The sequence below is a fragment of the Podarcis muralis genome, chromosome 2, assembly GCF_964188315.1.
Source record: "Podarcis muralis chromosome 2, rPodMur119.hap1.1, whole genome shotgun sequence".
Taxonomy (NCBI): Eukaryota; Metazoa; Chordata; class Lepidosauria; order Squamata; family Lacertidae; genus Podarcis; species Podarcis muralis.
This window is the reverse complement of record NC_135656.1, coordinates 94,456,662-94,480,801: the sequence shown is the minus strand read 5'-3', so window position 1 is coordinate 94,480,801 and position 24,140 is coordinate 94,456,662. Positions and strand designations below refer to the sequence as shown.

The 24,140-nt window shown below is 41.6% G+C and overlaps 1 protein-coding gene and 1 long non-coding RNA gene across 4 annotated transcripts in view; one reads left to right on the top strand and one right to left on the bottom strand.

Annotated features, from left to right (window-relative positions):
- Positions 1–24,140, bottom strand: part of PDZRN3 (PDZ domain containing ring finger 3) — a 173,588-nt gene that overhangs the window by 2,876 nt on the left and 146,572 nt on the right. For all 3 annotated transcript variants that reach the window (XM_028719371.2, XM_077925029.1, XM_077925030.1), the window contains 6 exons: positions 17,323–17,576; positions 14,220–14,307; positions 5,036–5,134; positions 3,960–4,022; positions 2,100–2,204; positions 893–1,009 (listed from right to left, as the gene is read on the bottom strand). In XM_028719371.2, the coding sequence (XP_028575204.2) occupies positions 893–1,009; positions 2,100–2,204; positions 3,960–4,022; positions 5,036–5,134; positions 14,220–14,307; positions 17,323–17,576 (726 nt within the window). The remainder of the gene's footprint in view (positions 1–892; positions 1,010–2,099; positions 2,205–3,959; positions 4,023–5,035; positions 5,135–14,219; positions 14,308–17,322; positions 17,577–24,140) is intronic.
- The window catches only part of LOC144327028 (uncharacterized), a 98,838-nt gene that overhangs the window by 36,731 nt on the left and 37,967 nt on the right, over positions 1–24,140 (top strand). The window lies entirely within an intron of this gene.

Here is a 24,140-nt window from a genome sequence, read left to right as displayed (position 1 = left end):
ACCTAATCCTTATAGATGAAATAGGTATGGTCCACTTGGAACATCTCCCGAGGAACACTGATAAGGAGTTTTTGCAGGAAAAGTGCTTCTTTTAGTTTTACTCAGGAGTGGAAATTTCATTTTTTACCTAGGAAATGCATAGTTTAGATGGTGATATACATTTTGGATAGATTTCGGGTGTATTCTCCCCTCCTCCCCAATTTTTAAGAATCTATTATTCAGACCAGATTTTCAAAGAACCCGAAACACTATTTATAACATTTGGATATTGTTATTTTTTCTGCATTTGAGGAACGTTGGATCAGAAGACCTTAATTCAAATCTCTGTGAAGAAATGTGGAAAGCTGTAGCTCAGTGTCAGATCACCTGCTTGGCATGCAGAAGGTCCGAGTTTCAACCCCTAGCATTTCCATTGAGGGCTGGGAATGTCCCTTGGCTGAAATGCTGCTACTGGTGAGTGCAGACAGTCATGAACTAAATTGACCAGTGGTCTGACTCAGTGGACAGCAGTGTCCTATGGTGTTTAGTGGATGCCCTTATACAGTTTCCCCGTCACTCAGGATAAGGGGTTGGGTTGGAAGACCAAAGGGATTAATGATGCATTGTAAGATGTTTGGGACAGGAGGAAAAGCAGAACCTTAACCACATACATAATATGGACAGTGCTCAAAAAGAAACTAAGTAATGAGGGTGCAGTGAAGAAATTCTACAATTGTAGGATGCTCTCTTGTCAGTTATTCTTATTCAGAGACAGCTGTTCTTTTCCATCCTAGGAAGGGCTCACAGCATATGTAAGAAATGTTTAATGCAATGCTTAAATAAGAGCCAGGGAACAGCATGACTTTGGTTTGACAATAAGGTATTTCACCTAACAAAGAAGAATGACATTTACCTGCTGAAGCATGCTGGCAGTAAACTGCATTGCCTGATGGTGCTGTTCCTCCAGCATGTCCATGTGTAAATCATCCAGAAAATCATTTCTGTCATCATCCATCCATCCTTCATCCAGCTACAAGGAGAAGAAATACAAAACAAATGCACCGAATATTGCTATGCGGATGTGACTCAATAAATAAAGCGAACTCAAGAACTGCTTTTCTGGGAATCTGACTTATTTCATGCACAACTTGTAACAACCTCAGCATACGAGTTGTGCTTCCTTCCTTGCCTGATGTGAATCTGAAGTGCGGAAGGATATTCCAGTTCTTGACAGAAAGCACAATGCATTAGGAAGTTTTATGTGTTGGGAAAATAATTTCCTCCACCCTCGTTAATTCCTAGAAACAGATCTGTTGGTGAGTTAAAGAATCCAGATGCGTTGGGAACTGCATGCATGCAATAGTAATGCAGCACTATCATAAAACAGGAAATAATTTTGGCTTGCTAAAAACAGCATGATGTACAGGGCATGGGTGCTATCGCCAGTAGCAGATGGTGGGGTGGTGATGCTTACCTGACCTCCCGGCTGCAGAGTCACTGCCGCTTACCGGGAGGGAACTTGGGAGGGGAAAGCGGTAGGGAGGTTAGCGCTGTGCAAATGCATTGGCAGCAGCACTGCATTGGCCCTGCAGGCGAGTTGCACAGTGCCAACCTCCTCACTGCCTTGCCCCTCCCACTCTTCCTCCCAGTAAGCAGCAGCAACTTCACTGCTGGGAGGTCAATGCCAATCCCCCATCCACCATGGACAATCACTCTGTTCAACACTGGTCAAGTCTACAGCTGGACTATTGCAGCACATAGCTAACTAATGCTGGATGAGTGAGATTGGGACATAGTGAGGCCACATGGGTGCAGTTTTGCACAATAATCAGCACTATGCCAGACAGTTTATTCTGAATCCTGTGTAGTGACATGTCAGACAGGGCCGGGGACACACTATCTGAAGGTGCTGTTTGCTTGCAACTCTAGCACCATGTCCTTGCCCTCAGTAGCCTCACCCTTCCTAGCTTCTCTGCTCTCTTATGTTGATGCATCTCTACCGGTACCTTCACTCACCCAGCTCTACCAGCCTCAACTGTTGGAAGCATCGTGCTCTATAAAGCACAATGCCCATTGATGGTGCTGTATAAGCAATAACTAATAATAATTAGAAGCAGCACCTGGAGAATTTCTGGCCTTGCTATGAGCAAGGAAACGTTCTTGCTTTCTTCACTGGTAAGGAGTGCCACAGCTTCTTCGCGATTCTGTATCTCTATGCCATTAATCTGGAGAAAGAAATTCAAATCCCATTATATAGAAATCCAAAAGAAAGAACTCAGAAATTATATGTGAAGTACACTTATATTTTTAAAAACCATGCAACTCTATGCAGAGAATTTTAGTCTGGGTTTAGACACATTTGCCTCATATGGAGTATTCCTCAGAACCAGCTGCACTGAAATGAATGAAAGCCTCATGTCAGAGTCATGACTTCAATTCTAAGTTCACCCATAAAGCCTCTGGCCTGCCTTGACCAAGGTCAGTGCCCTTCAGACTCATTGGAAATGATTCACACCCAACTCTCAAAGAGACTTCTTATGCAAAGAGGTCACCAAGCACCTACTTTAACTAATGCTGTGGCGGTTATTTTTGCCCAGTTATTTCCAAAGAAATGACCTTAGAAAATAGGTCACTTGTTGTTTTGGGGAGGGGGAAGGAAGTACAGTGGCCATTATGAAGTGGGCAAGTGGTGTGTGGTCTTAATTTGAAGCTTCATTCATTCATACCAGCTTCTCAACACCTTATGCTTCCTGAAATGCCTATTATGAGAATGTTTGGGGTTGTATCCAATGAAGTTATCCTGTTCATGCAAGAACTTCTCCTTGTGCAATGGAAGTCCCTCTCCCTCTTCTCCCTGTGTGTACCCCAAATCTGTTCTGGAGGTTCCCCCAACCCTCCAATGCAGATTTGGCTGGGATGCGGGGAGATAGAGGTGCGAACAGGACAACATTGTTGGATACAACTCTAAATCAGTATTGCCTCCATTAGGCTTTTGAAGACGTGTGTCTTGGCAGGATTCTTCCTGCGCAGCACTGAAGTGCTCTGGAGGATTTGATTTCCTTTAAATAGATTCCCTATCTCCCCCCCCCCCCCCAAAAAAAAAATGTTAAATGAAGCTGAAAAACATAGACTGCTTTCTCTTGAGGGTAAAGGTTTTCATGAAACGGGCTGGGGGCAGGGCAGGGATTTGGCACAACATGTAACTTTAAATCAACAGTTTTGACTGGCAACTCGTTTTAAGTGCCTCATCACATAGAGAGTGCTGCTTTTTTCAAGGCAGGGCAGGCTCTAGTATTTAAAACTTTGCCCTGGCAAGATAAATACCTGCTCCTGCCACATAAACTTTACAGCATCAGAAAGTAATGTGACAACTGGGATTCACAGGGCTGTTTTGAGGCTGAATAAAATAAAGATGATAAATCTCTTTGCCTGCTAAAAGCGCTATATGATGGCAAATTCAATAACATTACGCCAGTGTTCAGAGACTGTTGAACTGTCCCCATTGGTAGTTTCTCACAAACATAATGCTGTCAGGCAACACTTTGGCTTTCATGGCTGATCTATGAAAGTAAACACGACTGCATTTGCCCTAAACTGCGAGCATCTGGCCTTCAGGTATTTCATCAAAAGACTTATTTGGGGGAATATTTATACCGGGGACTTTTGAAATACATTTTCTTATATATTTTATTCTACTTACTGCATTTCTAGCCCACTTTCCCCCCTGCAAGGACTTCAAGGTGCCTGACATGGTTCTCCCTGCTCCTCATTTAATCCTGTGAGGCGGGTTAGGGTGAGAGGCAGTGACTGGGCCAAGGTCACCCAGCAAGCTTCATGGCAGAGTGGGGACTCAAACCGTGGTCTCCCAGGTTCTAGTCTGACACTCTAACTACCACACCACACTGGCTCATCTGTCGGAAATGTCACATAATAGAATAACTGAAGAAACTGTAATAGGATTTCATATAACATAAACTCACTTGAATTATACGATCGCCTTCTCTGATGCGACCATCTTTTGCAGCAATGCTGTTGGGATCAATCTACAAAAGAGCAGAAAGTTGGCTACTTTTTGCAGCATTTCTTCCCTGCGTACTTCCCTGGCATGTTATCTGAGATTGCCTATACACATAGTTCACACTCCTCCTTGTTTCTCTTAGACATGGATGGGGAACCTCAGACCCGGGGCTCAAATGCTGCCCCCAGGCCTTTCTACCTGCCCCCCAAGCCCCACACCCTCTTGAACCATGCCCCTCCACCCAACTTTGGCCTCTCATTGAGTGTTTTTGCCTGGGTGGAATGAGTCCTCTAATAATTCTTCTTGCTTGCCTTGGTAGATGATAGAGAGGGGTGTGTGAGTGTGAAGAAACTAGCCTACGGCACAAACATACAATTTACATTTATTGCTTTGCCCACATTATTTGCCTGTGGCCCTGCCCACATAGGCATGTCACCCCCAGAAATTTGCCCTGAAGGGAAAGTTACACTTGGGCTGGAGAAGGTTCCCCAACCTGAGAAAGAAACACTGCACTATTTTATTAGGAAACATATGATTTGCAAGACATTCTAGGTCCCATCTCCGGCATCTCTAGGTACAGGTGGGGAAGAAACCCTAAAGTGCAGCTGCCAGTCAATGTAGACCTGGTGCCCTCCAGATGTTTTGTACAAGTCCCCCAGCCCCAGACAGTCAGGGATTATGACAATGACAATCCAACAACATCTGGAGGTTACCAGTCTAAGAAAGGTCAATGTAAACAACACTGGTCTAAATGGGCCAATCAGTGGTCAGATTTAATACAAGGCAGCCTCTTAGGTTCCCTGTGTTCACAACTGGAACCACCACCTCTCTGGTCGCCACTCATCTGAAAGTGGGTACATCTGGAATAGGTCTTCTAATGTTGATCTTAAAAGAACAGAAATAGGTGCCTGAAATGTAGGAAAATTGTTTGATATTACATCAAAACTTGCTTTTGCAAGTAACGTGAAATGTAACTGACGGGGGGAAATGACTTTTTCACAACTACAGTCAAAAGGCAGGTATCATATTTGGTCTCACCTCACTGATATAAATGCCAATATCATCTTCATCATCAGTTCTGTAGCACACTGTAAGCCCAAACTTGTCCTGGCTGTTCACTCGATGCAAATCTACTTCCTAGGGCAAAGGAATGAGAAACTGGTGAATGTCTGTTGTTTTTTTAAAAACATGTGGAAATATTTTGCTTACATTATAGTTTCTGTTTTGAAAAGATTGCACTATGTTAATTTACTGAGCTTGAAGTGATTATGGACACATGATCAATACAGAGGGCAATTCTGGCTCTTCTATCAATATGCAGTCGTTTTGGAAATAAGACTCTCTTATTGATCATATAGAAGAAAAATGGTCCATCTCTCATGAAGTGGCAACCCCCCCCCCCCCCATTTTTAGTGCCTCCACTATAATATTTGTCAAGTGAGTCTTTGGAACCGAAGTCTTCCTACATTCCCAACACCCTAGGAACAGTAACATCATTAGCGCAAAGAGATAAATAAATACTAAATCTATGCATTTCTGTAACTGGAGATGCTGTTTGTTCTCTAATCACATTTTAGCATTCTCTAGACTAGTGCAATGCAATTCTGGAATAGTCTCTAATCCAAATACTTCAAGGCAAAGTTAGCCATGACTAAATCCCCATAAAGGCACATAAGGCTGGGCAAGTGAAAACATTAGCATTAGTGTTGCACTAAGAAAACAAGGTTGGCACAGATTACAACCTTTCATTGTTCTTGTGATGGAAGTTGTTTCATGGTCTGTGAAAAAGTGGCCTGCAGCAAGGTAGTGAGGAAGTCAAAAGCTGTTTCTTTCTAATCTTAGTTGCATGAAATGGGGAGATTAATTTATAAACTACACACGTTATTATTGTTATTGATTTCTAGACCACCTTTCACCAAAAATGATAGCAGAGCAATTTATAAGGTGTTATCAAACAAAATTCGTCGCATCAACTGAATGACTAATTTACAATTATTAATTCCAGGAGGTCTACTTTAAGTAGGATTAATATTGGATACAACCTTAAATTTTAGTCTCATGAATTACATAAGTAACAAAGTCAGCAGTATCATAAAAAATGGCTTAATGGCTTTCCACAGCTTGAGCGTGCTTTGCCATTTAAATGTCATACCTTTGTATTGTCAAAATTCAGCACAGAGTGGTGAAATTCTACACCCAATGCAGATAATGAGTATTGTGCCATCCAAATACTGATGAGCTGAATTCTGACATGCCTGTGGTTTTCCTAGTACCCTCCGTATGGACTGTAATTCTCATTAGCCCCTGCCAGCATGACCTATAGGTCAGGGATGATGGGAATTGTAGTCTAAAACATCTGGAGAGGATCAAGTTGGGGAAGACTGGTTTAGTACTTTGGTAGACCTCAGGATGCTCTTTTATATACTTTTTTGGGGGGTGGGTGGTTTAAATCTACTTTGAAGAGTTTTCCAAACCTCTACAATCAAATGCAAATACAGTCATACTTTGGTTCTCGAACGGAATCCATTCCGGAAGTCCGTTCGACTCCCGAAAACGTTCGGAAACCAAGGCACAACTTCTGATTAGCTGCAGGAGCTTCCTGTACTCAATAAGCCATGGAAGGCGTTCGGGTTCCAAAGCACGTTTGCAAACATTCGCTTCCGGGTTTGCAGTGTTCAGGAGCCAAAACATTAGACCCGCAAGGTGTTTGCGAACTAAGATACGACTGTCTGCTTCAAAAGTATCACCCATCATATCATATGAAATTTGCATTTCATCCCTCATCTTTGAAAAACAAATGCTGCAATCTCCCTCTCCAAGTGGGCACTACAGTTTCAAACCTGCTAACTCCCATGCTGCTTGTATCACGGAAATAGTTAAGTGGGGTGAGCAATGCCTATCCCCTAAAAATACCTCTAACCCTTCCCCACCTCCCCAAATCATCAACAGCCTGAGTAAACATGGCTAGGATTCCAGCCTTGATTTTAAACGGAACTTGGTGTGAGATGCGTTGCTTAAAGAGCTGGGGACAATGGCCACAGCACTATCAAATTCAACATATATGTAAGTGGGCAACTGCACAGTCACATTTGACTTCAAAAGCCGGAACTTCCCCCAAATGAGGGGATTCGGAATAAGGAAATTGAAAGGGAAATCATGGTTTCCAAAACAATATTACTAATTTGCGACATTTAACAACCAACCTTTTTTTTACATAGTCCTTTGGATCTCTGGATAAACTAGACTAAAATGACAACTTAATACTTTGCAGGATACCTAGCGCCCCAAGACTTTGGTTACTCACTGCTTAGAACTCCTTTAAGCATTTGACTAAGCTGGCAGTACACAGACAGTGCTGTAATAATGAGCTTGGAAGCCATTTAAAAATTCCCACGTTTGTGAGGCAAGGGGGAAAAACACGCCCTGTGTTCCGATTGAAAGAGAGATTGCTGGCTTCTTCCTCCTGGTATTAATGCATTAAAAGTCCTAATAACATAATAGTCTTGCCTCTGAGCATCTCTCAATTTCAACCCGCGGTGCCATTCACCGGGGGAAGACAATAAAACTCACCAATATGAATAATTTATTGGCATGTCTAGATGACAGCTGCCACGATAAGCAATCTCTTGTTATTTACTTGTCAACATGTGTAATTTGTTTTGAAAAAAACAGAGCAGTAAATGTCAGTGACATTTCAGATGGTATTTAAATGATTTTCAATCAATAGGCACTATTGTGAATGGCTCCACACTCTCTCGTCGTGCTTTCTTTTGTTACAGAAAGGTTGAACGCATCAGTATAATGGCAGAAGTTTTCCATATTTCTAAGGCTCTGCCATTATTTTTTTTAAGAAAAGAGGATTGAAGCTGATCAATAAGGAAGATTAGATAATGTCAGCCAAGTACAGTTGCTGGGGTCAGTACTTTAGGTTTCATCAAGCAAATGGAAATGAAGTCAGTAAACTCTGGCTCTAATTTATGTTTAGGAAACTTACTGCCTTTTCCTTTAAAAAACAAAACAAAAACAAATTACAGATCCCTGATCATGGGTGCGATATGTGCCTGGTAAATGGCACCACTCACCATCTTGTCTGCAGCATGGACAGGATAATACCCCTTCTTAATAAGCAGCTAACATTACTTGGAGGGAGGGAGGCAGGGGCTCTTTAGCTTTTGCTTGTAGAAGACGGGGGGTGGGGGGTGGGCATGATTTGGCCACAGAGTGTCAGACTAGGAGAGCAGGGTTCAAATCCCTACTCAGCAGGTTTTTACATTTTGAAATATGGCAACCCTAATATAAATGCAATTAAAGAATTAAATAAATGGCGGGGCAAAGTCAGGAGTTGGCACTTCTGGGTTTCATTAAATCTTGCCCTCTAAATGTCCTGTAAGTCAGTGATTCCTCTAATACAGTGGTACCTCAGGTTACAAACACCTCGGGTTACAGACTCCACTAACCCAGAAGTAGTACCTCGGGTTAAGAACTTTACCTCAGGATGAGAACAGAAATCGTGAGCCAGCGGCGCGGTGGCAGTGGGAGGCCCCATTAGCTAAAGTGGTACCTCAGGTTAAGAATGGTTTCAGATTAAGAACAGACCTCCGGAACGAATTAAGTTCTTAACCAGAGGTACCACTGTATATGTATATACTCTGGATGCCATAGAAGCCACGTGGCACAGTCAGTTTCTCACTTTGCTTTCACAATATGCAAGGACATATTTTAAGGAGCAGAAGTCTTGCTTCAAAAAGCTATTTTCAAGTTACTTTAGGCAAGGGCTGTGGCACCAACATGACTCTGCAGAATAACTCCTTGTGCACAGTACAATGGAGAATTCATGTATTCTGTGTATTCATAGGTACTCCCTCCGCTGAACTCCTGAATTGAAGGAGGTCTGGCTAGATGACCCTCAGGGTCCCTTCCATCTCTGCAATTCTATGTTTATAAGTGAATGGGGGAGCTTTAAGCCTGGAACTCCCATGAAAGCAAGGAATTGTCAGCGTGAGGCAAAGCAGCCCTTGGGGCTCCATGATTCAGCTCAACACCCACCAGTCAACTTCTTTCACTACAGAGAAACTTTAAAAAGTGGCTATAACTTTTTTACTTTTGACAGAATAGATGCAATTTGCAGACATAACAGCCCCTGCGGAGCAGACGAATAGGTCCAGCAGAAGCTTTTGTGTCTGATATCTTTAAAGTTTGGGCTTTTTTTTTTTCTTAAGGAAAAATTGATAACTTTTGATTTTGGAGCAGAATTAAATGAACATGAAATGAAAAAAAAAATTCTGATTTACCAAAATACCTGGGTGAAGACTAAGCAAGTGGCCTTACCAATAGTCCCACTCCTCTTAATCCTGGAATAGCCCACTCTCCCCCATTGTCTTTCACCCAAAGAGAGCCCCACACTCTACCAACACACTGGGTGCCTCCAGACTGCCATTATTTTGTGAGAGGGGCTCAAGTGCATACAGTAAATTTAGGTTTGCATAACTGAAATGGATTGCACTGATTTTAACAACCGAATTCAATCCTGCACTGATTTTTTGAATTCTGAGCAACGTCAGTATACGATAAACACAATCTGAATCTAATCATAATCATGTGGATCAATCAAGAAATATGTTTTAGGACTGAGATCAAGTTTTATGTTTCAAAGATGCTTTATGTTTCAAAGAAGCTTTAATATTTCATGCTTTTGCTTTTCATTCTCTAGTATTTCAACAGAGAGCTTGAGCTTTTCAATATGCTTCAAAGCCAGAACGCTTCATTCCACATCTCCTGTTTGGGATATATTGTATGCAGGGAAGCCACTTGAGAAATATCTGAAATATACACACACATCTGAGGAAACCGTGCTCAGGCAAATGGTCTTTGTAAAAAATTCCCTTCAGAATAGCCTCAGAGCAGGTGTTTGGTACCTGAATTTTTATGAGTAATTAGATGTAGACTTACCCTTGGGTTCTATCCCCCCAGCCCTGGTTAGAAGTAGAAATAACTGGGATTTGATGCTACCCTAGATATGGTAATTTTGTGTACACAGAAAGAAGAACAGCTGTTTCCTAGCTGCCTATGCTTCAATAAAGTTTTTATGTAATCATAAAGCTTCAAAAGATTTTATGGACATCAACTCTATAAATTTTAAAAGCATCAAAGCAAAGAACATTTTTAATTTTCAGAGTACTTTTTGGAACAGAGTACTTTGCTTAAGCAAAAAACAACAGCACACCCTACAAGTACTAGAGTGTTCATTCCCATTACACAGAATAATTCACAGACCTCTACTTGCTTCTCAAAAAGTAATAATGTATTTTGGTTAACATGGTAAGGTGTGCAGATTTTCCATGTACAGTGGTGCCTCGCAAGACTAAATTAATTCGTTCTGCGAGTTTTTTCGTCTTGTGAATTTTTCGTTTTGCGAAGCACGGTCAAGTCGCAACTGCACCTCTTCAAGTAATGCACCCTGGGTATTAACGGTTTTAAGAAAAAGGAAACAAACTTGCAAGACGTTTTCGTCTTGCGAAGCAAGCCCATAGGGAAATTCGTCTTGCGAAGCAACTCAAAAAACGAAAAACTCTTTCGTCTTGCGAGTTTTTCGTCTTGCGAGGCATTCGTCTTGCGAGGTACCACTGTATTGCGGACCAAGACTACTATAATAACTTCTACTTGAACAAACAGTAACCAGCGCAAAGGCCACAAGTAGAAGTGGGCTTCTTACAAGAGCACAAGTGAACGGTCACTGCAGATATAGTTAGATGTCTCACATCTGGATCCTGAGCATCTCTTCACATCAATACATGTGACAGCAGCAACCAACAGCGCCAGAGTAATGTTGTGCATTATGCAATTATAATTTAGAATATGCACAGAGATCCGTTGTAGGCCCACTGAAGCGAAAGGAGGATATGCAGCCACTGTGAAGGATGATTGTACCCTAATTGTCTTAGAAGTCAGGAATGATCTAAAGAGGATACATATTATAAGTGTCATGAGTAAGCATTAGCATAACTTTTTGAGATGTAGATTACCCTTTTCTTATATAGAGCTCCGATAAAACCAAAGCATGTACAGATATGAGATCTCTGAAACTGAAATGGATGCAAGACAATTACATAAAATTATTCAGGCCCTACGCCAACTGGTGGCAGATAAAGAAAGCTAAACAACCTGAATGCGGAAATATAAGTGCCATTTACAGTGAGACAAGAATACCATAATGTGCTCTGATATATGCCTGTGGCCATTCATAACACTATGGTTTCAAAATAAAAGATAATAGTAAATTAGCCTCTGTATACGCAAATGGAAATTTGTGCCCAACAGATTATTATATCGAGTTGCAAACAATCTTCTGTTATAGGGGCAGGTTAAAACTTTAGAAACATGGAGCCAGTCTTTTCAAAATACGTACTTGTATTGGAAATAAAATTCTCTGGAGTGAGTGGGGCTATAAGATAAGGAGCTTGGATGCTTCCCTCAGTTTTGTCAGAAAGCAAATCCTAATGACAGACATCAAATCTGTGTCCAATGGGCTTCCCTACAGTCAGCAGAGATTTAACTGTAAAAACCAGGATCCCAGAAAGTCAGCTATGTCCAGTTTTGTTGAGCATTTTACATAGACTCATAGACTTGGATGCAGGATTATTTTGCCCAACGTGGGACTCAAACTCTGAGATGAAGAGTTTCATGCTCTACCAACTGAGCTATCTGAAAAAGCTTATCAGTCACCACTCTTCTTGAAATGAAGCTAAACCACAATCAGGTGCACACTTTTTGCAAATAAATCCCACTGAATTCAGCTAAATTTAGTTTTGAGAAATCATTCCCCAAATCAGGCTGGTAAGGATGGATTGACCTGTACTTTTACTGCTCTCACATTTTTGTGTCTGTTTGGTGCTCTAGACATGTGCTCTAGACAAGGTACATGTTCTAAGGTTCATCTGCAGTAACGCATTTAATGATATCCTACCTCTTGGAAGAATCAGTCACTTTAACTGCTTTTTGTTGTCATGGTATCTATTAGGAGATTACAAAACTGTCTGTAAGTGAACCCTTTAACAACCCTACCCTGTATGTTGAAACAACATGGAAATCTACTTGTATTTGTGGTGGCTGCTTTAGAAAGTATGTAGAGGCAATGTTATTTATTTCTTGCCTTGATCATTTTTAAACAGCTTTATGGCTCATATATGTACCAACATGGATACATAAGATATAGGCCCAATTAAAGCTTCAGAGTAAGAGTTGCAATTTAGAAAACCGTTGATATGCTGCCATGACAGTGTTCTTTTACTATTTTTTGGTTTGGGCTTTAAGAGAGGCTGTGTAATATGCTGGGGGCTGCATTCCTTGTAACACCAGATGCCAGTTTCAGATACTGAACTTAAAGGCCTTCAATGGCCTGTTCTTGGCAGATACTCAATTCTTGTGACTAATATCAGCCTGTACAGATTGCTAGGCAATTCTACTGCGTTTCATTGAATTCTAGCAAGAACTATAGTCATTTACACAGGGGACTTGTTGACTATATCTGTTAAGTCATTAATTGTGAGTTAGGATGGTCATAAAAGCCTAGATGATGGACTGGAATTCAGAGTGTATTTTATGGAGAGAGTAGTCCAGGTGGTGTGGTTTGATATTTTACATCCTTTTCAGCATTCTGACTCGAGTCAATGAAAAAGTGCGTCTGCAGTCTGTTTAAGACAAATCTGTCAATAAGCAAACAATACAGCTAGAAGCTGCCTGAGTGTTTGTTACACTTTGACCCTTTCCATTGATCTCAGTCTCCCAGGTTTGAAACGATTCTTAAAGGCTTTCAGAGAAAGGCTATTTAAGCTGCAAGCATTTCCTAAATGTTTAGCCGGTACTGTTACACAACTTTATTATTTTAACAATCTAAGTGCTCTCTTAATGTCAAAATTATAAAATGCCGTGAAATGATTTGAGTCACACATGCTATAGTTACTGGATGGCAAGAGCACATGTGGAAACAGCTGCCAGCTTAACCTGTCTGACACTATGAGCAGTGATAGCAGCAACAGTTTGTTGCCCAGCTCCTACTAGGCCCATACCATTTCAGCAATGGCGGCAGACTGCCTGAGTTGAGTTCCCTGTTCTGTAGCGGGGAGGGCAAAGGAAACACTTTTTTGGATTGCAGTTGTTGCTTTTCAGAAAACCACCTTCTGTGTGTAAGGGTTTGCTGGAGATAAGAATTCAGCAGGAATGGGAAGTTAATCTGGACCCCTGCTTTGGGATTTTCACAGTGGTTTGGAGCGGCATTTACCTCAGCATTATCTTCTAGAATGATGAGCCCAAGCGACTTTGCATTCCCCCTTCCTTGTTTATCTGTATGTGTACAGGGTGGGAGCTAGAGGTCTTTTAGTGGGTGGCAGTTTGAGCAAAAACATGAAGCTGGAGACAGATTAAGCTAGTCATTCTTAAATTTCATTAAAATCCGTGCAGCAAGTTAGTCAAAGCTTGAATTCCATGAGGCGAAAGTGTGACCTCTGGAGTGTGACCAGCCCCATGATTTTGCTCAAACTAAATGAGACACATAATATTTCTGTAATTTGCCTTTTTAAAATATATTTCATTGCTCTACTTTTGTACTTTTTACAAAACTTCTAATTTGAATTTATGTTGTCTATGATAGCAGGGGAAGCATCTTGACTGGGGACTTTGAGAGAACAATAACAAGCCATGGAGGAGAAAGAAGCACTTTGCTGTAAACAAATGGAGACAAGACATGCTTCTTTCAGATGTAACATTTCTACAAGAATTAAAAACACACAAAACCCCGCAAGCTTCTCTTTGAAATCTACCACAGATATAAAACTACGCTTTTGATACTGCGTTCCCACATGAAAATCCATGTATGCAAAACTGTAAAAAGTGTATAAATAAAATACCTTATCTCCCCAAATTGTGAGGGGGTGAATAATATAACTGGAACAGATAAGGAGAAACCTATGGCTGCTTGTATTATGAGCTGAGGACATGACCTCTAATCCTTTAATTACACAACATATAATTAACTACATATTAAAATTAGTAAGCACTAATTTCCTGCCGTCTGTACACCGAATTGCAGAGTAAAAAGATTTTCCAATATATTTTGGTAGCATAAGTTCATAATTTGAATGCAGCACTAGTTGCTAAGTCCTTGGCACATGAAAATATAATAAAAATATTTTGTATGTTGAATGGTTGCTTCTAGTATTACTCATACCTCTAATTCTAGCTCCTCTCTGTCCATTTCTTGATGAATGCCTCCCATATAATCATTTGGGTCATAGTATTCGTGCCCTGATGAATGCCTGGGAAAATAAAGCACAGTTTAGGTTATCACTCCCTATTCTAATTAACATATTAATCCTCCCCCAGCCTCATGGCAGATCATCACTAACATGTCACACATACATCAAGACTGATGCGCTGCGGGTGATCAATGGTGTTGAGGACGTAAGCTCATTAAACAACAGAGAAAACAAATATTTATTTTTTTAAAAAACTGTCTCGCTGCCTTAACGTATTGGCTAACCAGGCAGAGGTGGCGCACTAGAGAGACAGAGGGGAACATTTGTCAAAGACAGGTGATGGTATAAAAAAATGCTGTGGAGGTAAGGCTTGGGGGTGGCATGATGGACCCATGAAGGGGAAAAAATGAGGGCCAAAAAAAGAGGGATGGCAGAATAAGCATTAGCACACACATTTTATTATACAGGGTAGTGGTCATAGGTTCCCATGTTACACCTGAGCACAGGCTCCACACTTCTACTACTTCCACAGAGAAAACTCAGGGGGGAAACATACAGGCTGGTTTCCTAGCAACCACCTTTCCACGCGCCCTCTTATCACCTCAGGAACAGGAAAATATGCCAAAATCCATCCTCCAATTCCCTCTGCCTCAGAGGTGGAGGGGAACCACAGTGAGCATGTGAGAAAAGAATGGTAACTTAATTAATAATTATTCTTTTTTCTTTCTTTTTTTTAAAAAAAGCTGTCCTCAGAAAAGCAATATGGATAACTGCACAATAATAGCATGAGAACATGACCCCCGGTGCCTAATCTCTGACAGAAATTGCACAAATATATCACCTTCCCAACCCCGAGCTTTGTAGCACATGCTCATTTGCCTGATTTCTGATTGTGAAAATAATGTTTTGTCTTTAATAATGATGTAAGGTTTTTTTTTTAAAAAAATGGATATATATTTATATGCAGAGGAAGTGGGCAACCAGGTTTTAATTCCGCTTTCAAAATATGGGAATTTGGGATGATAACTCAGTGAAATTGACTGCCAACAGGTCCACAGCTGTCAAAAAGAAGCATTATATAGTTAACATCTTCGTTGGGATTCACTTCGTTGGGATATGGAGACGGCTATAGATGACGTTAAAAAGAACTAGGCAAATTCATTAGGCACCATAACAAAAGAAAACGAGTCTCTATGTTCAAGGATTCTATCTTTCTGAATACCAGATGTTGAGGACCATCTTCTCAAGTAGATTGAGGGGCTCCAACATGAGATCTTGATGTGCGATGTCGTAAGGAGCCAGGACTCTTGTTTATACATTGATGGGAGAGTTGGGACTCCTCTCTCTCTCTCTCTCCTTCCATGTAGTGGGATCCCATGCTGTGGGAGGGTACTGACTAGATTTGAAGGTCCCATGTGACTGTTCTATCTGCATGGGTGATTTATTCACAGAAGTCTCAAGCAGTTGGGATCTGTACAGAAGTGGAGTGTCTCTGCATGTGATGGGTGCCTAAGCTACCCAGTACTCTACAATTACTGACACTTCACTCTGCTATCAGCCTCCCCCAACTTGGTGCCCTACAGATATTTTGGACTACAGCTCCCATCAGCCACTTCCTAGCACTGTGAAAGGAGTCCAAGGGGGAGTGGCCACATTCTTAGGCTGAAACCATGTTGAAGCAAGAACACTATCCAAAGCTCCATTGGAAGGTCCTTCTTTTATTTCATTGCCAGTGCATGCACAAAAGTGGACATTGCTTTTTACCACTCATGCACCATCCTATCAGCAATGTCCTTGCCAGTTTCTGTGAACAAGATGGGAAGAGTTCCATCACAAATGGCACTCCACATTTGTTGTGGGAGAAAATGATTCCTGTACTATCTGTATAGGTGGACTTGCAAATATGTAAAGGGGTGTGTGTGTGTGTGTGTGTGTGTGTGTGTGTGTATAACTTGCTAGTATAGAAGTTTCAGACTCCCATTAACAGTAATTAAAAATTGATTTTAAAAATTCCTTGACAACATTTTAAAGAAAGATCAGCCCTACAGAACAGCTTATTTGTGTAACATTGCCACGGGATTATAATAAAAGGTAATTAATACACTGAAAGAGAACGTAGTGGCTCCTAGCAATCTGCAATTTATGGCCACCATTAAAAAACGGATAAGATTGAACAGCAGCACTGTAAACAGGTAGTAGAGAGCACTGCCAGACACATACGCCATAGTCCAGATTTTAGGGGGAAGACCTGCAGCCCAAAAGGTCCCAGGTCCAATCCTTGGTTTTTCTAGTTGGGAGACCCAAGGCATCAGGCCTGGGAAATTTCTCTGCCGGAGACCCTGGAAAGCCATTGCTGCGGGCCAGAGTTCTAAGAAACTCTTTATTTATCTGTGGGTTCACCCAGCCTTTTCCTCCTCATCTAAAGACACAGAGACTTGGCATAATTGCACATGCAAACTTAGAAGTGAGCAGGTAGCCTCACAGCATTTTATTTTTAACTGTCTTGTTCATTTGGTTTCTCATTCACAATGCCAATGGGCCTGCAATTTCTCAACAGTCAAAGTTACTGCACTGATTCCACCATTTCGTGAAATTGGTTGAACATGTGGGACACAGACGAAAAAATTGCAGTGCTGAGTGTTCCCTGCCACTGGATTTGCCTAGTCCCAGTTTTCCAGTTTTCCTTCCAGCAGTCAGCATTCTGTGGCCATTGAGATGCTCAGTCCTACTGGGGTCCCTCCTTTCTTCCTTAAGAGTGCCCCTGCCTAAATATATATATTTTTTGTACTTGGTTCCCCCATGTCTGCTGATACCCCTTTCTTGTGTCTGGGCAATGTTACTTAGGCAATAGCACTCACAGACTGAACATCAGAATTAGAGTGGATGGTTGCATAAAATCTTGCAGATATTTCAGTCCTAATGTTTTTGCTCCTGAAAATGGCAGTTTAGATCTTCATAATGATGTATGGTCGTTGTATATTTTCATCCCAAGTGTATGAAATCTAGCCCCACCCAATGCTTCAGTGTTTACTGCCTTTTAATATAGCGAGGTGTGATTAAAATACTGGTACTTACTCCTCAGGTAAGAGATATGGGTCCAGTACTGAAACTGGTGGGGTAGGTGAGCTCATCTTGGTAAGAGCCATGATGTGTTCAAAGGTGATGTCAGTCTGGGTGCCCATATCCACCAGGAGACATTCATGAGAGGGGCTGAAGATTTTGCTGCGTGGCGCTCTCCTCAGGACCTGAACCACGATGGGATCTTTAGCTGTTTTGAAGGCTTCTACTGCTTGGTCATGGGTTGCTTTAGATAAATCTTTCCCATTTACCTGTGGGGGAAGAGGAAGAAAGGTGAGTCTCGTTTATCTAGCGTTCCCTTCATGTAAAACCATTCATGACATGAGCTTTGTTTTTGTAAGTGCTACTTGAAAGTAAGGCTGGAGCTCTGGATAACCTAACTCTAACCTGCTGTGCATTAGCAATGAGAAAGAACAGCAAGGAGTTCATAGTGGGTGGTTAAATTTCTGCGGAACAAACGACCACCTTTCGGCAACTTCAGAAAGTCACAGCCCGATTCACTTCCATTTGAAATCAGTTCAGGGGCAGTGTGGGCGTAAAAGAAAAAGAAAAAGTTCAGGATATTGGACTAAGCTCTTGTTGCACTGTTGGGCACATCATCAAAGGCTCATAGTTTTAAACTGTATTATCACAGGGGCTTTGTTATAGCTCTGATCTACAAAAGAAGAACATGATACAGGAAGCAAAAGTGGCTACATCCATGAATCCACTAATAAACTCTTCAACTCCCTTCGCAACCTTGGGAATGCATTTCCTGACTGCTGAACACAGGGTTCTTAAATATTTAAAGTTATTCCCATCCTCTTAGCTGCTACTTGTAATAATGACTATATTAAAAACAGTTTCCATGGAGCAGAGAATGGGCCTAGACCATAAGGTGAAGTCCTACTGCTGAAAGTAAGCTGATGGTATCTGGACAAGACAGTAATCTCTGCCATAACTTTAGGCCTTCTGCAAGTCCTTCATCTTGGCATGAATGTTTCCTAAGGCTGCAGTTGTACGGAGGTTGGGATAAAGCAAAATGCAAAGGTGATTTAGCTGCCTTATCCTATGCCCTGCTAGATTTGAGCCGGGGAGGTTCAAGTGAGGAAGAAGGAATGATCTTGCATTCTTCTGTCTGCTTGCCTGTTAAAAAATTAATGGTTTTGATGCTTTCCCTCCTATTGGAAACAAGAGAGAAAACCCACGTGTGAAGGCATGTCAAGATGACTGGGAAGCCTTGGGAGCCATGACATGCCCCTAGGACACCTATTTTTGGGCACCTCCAATGTAAGAGCAGCAATGTCAATTGGGCCAGAGCTTTGGAAGAGCTAGGTGTGTCAGAGAGGTTGGTTCCAGGGGTGACATGTCTCATTTCGCCACTTGAGACAAAACAATAAGTACTGCCTTGTCCTGCCATTGCCGACATGGGAGCTGCTTCTCCACCACGAGGGTGCCACCTTGGGGGCTTCCAGCTGCCTGAGGCAGTGGCCTCATCCCACCCAATGGCTGGGCTGGCCCTGGTTGACTCTAGCACTGGATCTCTGCTGTGTCTCTGATGCTGGAGGGATAGATCCAATCTACTGTATGGCCTCTGGGACACACAGGATTGAGAAATGATGTAGAAAGAATAGTAATATTATTCCTACATCATTTAATAATATTCTGTAGTAATATATTTATATCTTTTGTGAGCAGCCTGTTTAAACTACTGAAATACTGTTTCCTTTATTTTAAATATCATCTTATCCTATATTCAGTTTATTTTCTAAAACGTTCTTCCACACCTATCATGTCTCTCAAGTCCATTTTGTATAACAAAGCAGTTTGTTTTGCAGATGCTACACACACACTTAATCTTTAGTGTAAATGCACTGAAGAGATATTCACCTGGAGCAGCTAAGTATCACAATCTGCTAAGTACCCTCAGACGTGGCTCAGCCATCTGGATAAAGTGATGTCAACACAACACTCTTGGCTCTACAGCCTTTCCCAATTGATTTTGAAAGGATCTAAGGCTCCTTCCCCCAAATTATTTCCATATGCTTTTTGTCCAGCATGCATTATATGGGTTCCCCCCCTTCTTTGGGATAAACTGAAATCCACTGTGTCATTTTCACTGCAACTTATAGGTAGCCTCAGGCAATCTGTCATACTTGATAAAATTTAATTTGTATCCCCCATCTATGAAACAAGAGAAACACCTGCACCAATATTAGTGTAGAAAAGGCCCATCCATTTTTGAAACCAAATTACCACTGGAAACTCCCCACTTCTCATCCTGCCCCCACTTGCAGGGATTGTCTAGGGTAGAATATAACATTGAGCTATGGTAAATGTGCTGGGGGAAATAATTTCCCCTTGCTGTTCTGAGAGGGCTCTCCTGACACCCCAAGAGGCAATTTCAGGGGTTGGGAAAGGGTAGAAATCCCCATTGTAGTGCCAGGCGATTCACAAGCTCGCTGCATCTGGTTCAAAGCACAGGCTTCCTACTTTGGCCTACTTTATATCCAACTTTGTTCTGGTCATTCAAATGGAAGCTGTCACTGATGAACTCACAGGATCACATGGTCAGGTTGATAAACGTGTATCTACAGACCCAAAGTTCTCTATATAAATAAACTTACAAGAACTGTTGCCCACTTTTAACTACTATTGCCATTGCCTTATTTTTCAATTTGGGGTAAGGGGTATTTATTATATTGACGGTATGGTAAGCACAAGAGCAGTGATGGGGAAACCTGTGGCCCCCGCAGATGTTGTTGGTCAACAGATTTCATTGTCCTTGGCCATTGGGGGCAGCGCTGTCTGGGGAAGGTGGGAGATGGAGTCCCAACACTGTCTGGAGGGTCACAGGTTCCTCATGATTGAACTTGAAGCATCCACTCATAACAGAAAGGAATATAAAACAAAACTTATGCAAATCTAGTGTCCACCTGGACCTGGAATACTGTATGCATCTTATCACTACAGAGTTGGGAAAGGTTCAGAAAAGAGAAACCCAAATGAGCAAGGGGGTGTAGCAAGTTCCCTATGAGGAAAGTTTACAACATTTGCACCTCTTTAGTTTTGAGAAAAGGTGAGTAAGAAGACACATGATAGAGGTGTATAGAACTATGCAAGGTTTGGGTAAGAGGATAGAGAATGGCCCCAACTTTTCAAATGTTTAAATGGGGCTTAAAACCCCATTAGTTTCAAGCCGCCTTTTCTTAATTATGCCTGTGATTAAAAATTCCTATTCCATTTCCATTTTGCTGTTTTATTTTTTAACTGGCCTCTTTTTAAGATACTTGTCATGCTGCTGCTTTTAAACTGTCACTTTTTAAAAGTTAGCATTTTTCTTAATGATACATAAGCTGCCTTGGATAGTCTACGCTCCCCAAAACAGCTTATGAACAGTTTTATAAGTAAATAAATGAGTTAAGCCAAAGGTTTCATGGCAGATTTTTGTTCTAAACTTGTATGATATCCGACAAGAGTGCCCTGCAGTAAGTGGTTTTGTGGACCAGACCTTTAGGATCACTTCTGTTATTTTAAAAGAAAGAAAAAAGCTGGATCTTCTCAAGTCAATATGGCCAGATAAAATCAAATAATGGCTTTGTATGAAGAAACACCTGGTTCCTTCAGTTTTACAGTCAACCCAAATTGATCATAAAGCTTCCATATATGGACTGGATGCCCACAGAGAAGTGAATTTGCATCAGGCTGAAGCAGGCTATGTATCTGAAGCTGTGCGGAACATCAAAAGCCTTGTTCTGTTAGCTACTCAAAGCATGGGTGGTGTGCTTGGGGAGGAAATACATTCTTCTGTTCCCTTTTATAAACAAGAGTTTATTTATAGGGAACGTGTAGCACAATAGATCTGAAAGGGACTGAGTGCAAGACAGCTATGAGAGAGCAGATTTATGCAGAAAAGTAACTTGAGATCAAAGCAGGCCTCACAAATTTTGCTTCTGGCATTAATTTTTAAGACATCTATGTGCACACCTCTGTTTCAAGATGCACACAACTCCACGTAGGAAAAACCACCTGCTTCAGAATCTTGGTAAGGCCTGGCAATAGAAGTTAACGTCACTGTGAAATTGGCACATGTGGAAAATGGTAAGCCTGCTTTCAGCTTGAATGGGTGCCATCTTAAGACAGGAGTCTGCACACCTATACCTTGACAAAGGAACATCTCAAGTGCTCAAGCTGCTACGACTAGTGAATTTTTCCCCTAGCTCAATGATATCACTCAAACCAGGCTTAACACAGTACTTTTAATGCGTGGCAATTATCTATTTTGCAGACTAAAGATGTTTCACTGTCCAAATGCCTTATTTATTCTTGGACAGTTGGAAGCAACATGATGATCTACAGTACCTTTGTAACAGCTTTGGCATTATTGCAGTGCCGACATCAATTAAGGAAGAAGGGGGCTTGTAATATTCCTGTCTAATGTCGAGTGTATGCCAGATCTCACTCCAATAAATGTTACAAGCATTATTAATCAGAGATTGATGAATCATCCTTTTTGCCACACTTCATTGGCCAGATCCTGAACGCCTATCAGTTACTTCAGTGGAGATGAATTAATTTATATCAGCTAGCATTGTAAACATTACGACTACGGCCGTTTCTAGCCAGGGGAATTACTAAAAATCACACTGCAAGGAGGAAGCCTTCTTGAAGGTGCATATCTGAAGTAAAATGGCTGCAAACCACTAAGAATCAACACACCGTATACAACAAATTTGAGAACAGATGTTCCTGACAAAAAGGGATAACATGGGATTCAGGCTCCTTTTCCGCTCAGAAATTAACTAGTGCTTCTGATCAGTTTCAGGATTTACATTCACATATCCAACATAAAGGGACATGGGTGGCGCTGTGGTTTAAACTACAGAGCCTAGGGCTTGCCAATCAGGAGGTCGGCGGTTTGAATCCCCGCGACAGGGTGAGCTCCCGTTGTTCGGTCCCAACTCCTGCCCACCTAGCAGTTTGAAAGCACGTCAAGTGCAAGTAGATAAATAGGTACCGCTCCAGCAGGAAGGTAAACAGTGTTTCCATGCGCTGCTGTGGTTCGGCAGAAGCGATTTAGTCATGCTGGCCACATGACCGGGAAGCTGTCTGCGGACAAATGCCAGCTCCTTCGGCCTATAGAGCGAGATGAGCGTGCAACCCCAGAGTTGTCCGCGACTGGACCTGATGGTCAGGGGTACCTTTACCTTTACCCAACATAAGTCTTTCTGTTTTCCTGCCTGCTGCAATTAAAATGCTCAAAATGACCTTAAGCACAATCTGTTCTCCACTTGGCCTGGGCCTCTGCATCTATACAGGGCAAAGCATTTATTCTCTAGACTTTGCAGAGGGCTGTTTGCACCCCATCTGCAAAAGTAAGGACTCCATCCCCTTGCTAGCCTTTTCAATTTTTTCTTTTTTAAAAAAATGAATGATGGCAAGGAGAAATAATAATAAGTGAAAATTATATGTCCGTTCTCTATTTGGCAGTTCTTGCTCCTGTGCTTGTCTGCACAGGTGAGGGGAAGCACCCAGCTGCCATTAGTCTTCAGCAATAGAGCATTTGTGCATGAATACAGTCATGCTCTTTGCACAAAGGCTAGTAGGGCAGGGATACTTGGCATCATCCCTCCTCCAGTGTTGATGAACACGGCAGCAACAATGCCCAAATAGGACTACAGTAAGTGAAAGTCATTAGTAGATGGTGGGACTCTGTAAGTGAGAAGAATTGCTGAACATCTTTCAATATGAGTAGAAATTCTCATTTTAAAAGGCTAGCTCTCTTATTCAACAACCCCGGAACCCAATGGAGGGCGACTGAAGTTCCTGATTTGAAATATATGATGGCTCTCTTTCACAAATCAGGGAACACTTATTGCTTTACTATTACCCACTTTTTGGTACTTTTTTGGCTAGGTATCCATAGTTATCTTGCTATGAAAACGGAGTCTGGTGGCAGCAGAAGTTGAGAAGAGAGGAGTGGGAGAGGTAAAAAATCAGAACAAGGAGTTGGGATTGGAAGTGGTTCTTGAACAAAGAATGGATTTTGTTGGTAGATGCCTTTTGAGTAAGAAAGGAGGATAAGAAGAGTATTAGAAGAGTTCCGCTGGATGAGGATCTTCTGTCCACATACTGGCCAGCCAGATACCTAGGAGAAGCCCACAAGCAGAATATGTGTGCAAGAGCCTCTTCTGCTTGTGATCAGCAATTGGCATTTCAATGGAGTGTGTGCATAAAGTCATCAAATAGCTCTGTAAATTAGAATAGACTGGATTATTCCAAGAACATCTATTCAAAACACGAATTCCAAGGATACCGAGGGAATTCATTTCCATGCCAGAATAATTAATATTTCAGCTTTAAGAACCAGTTCACCACAGTAGCCACAGTATTGGTTATAGATCTGGAAAGCCCTGTTCCAAATCTCTGCTCAGCTGTGGCACTCGTGTGTGGCCTTTGTCCAGCAGTGACTCAGACAGAGACACAGAGATGTAGATGCTGAAGGCCGTGGCACATGAGATCCCTGAATCTCCAGTTACTACAGCATTATTTAAATGCTCATTCTAAATGTGATTTAAATTAATTTGGCTGTTGTTTTTAACTAGGTTTTTATTTTTATTACTTTAGATTTTATGACGATGTTTTTTAAAAGTTGCATGCAGCTTTGAGTCCCAACTTGGGAGAAAGACAGGATATAAATACATTAAACAAACAAACACCCCACATCCCAGCACTATCAAGGGGCTGACCTACTTGCCTCCACAGAGCTGATACATCAACCCAGGCAATGTGCTTGATGCAAGCTGATGGACAGACAACAGATTTCTAGGCTCCAG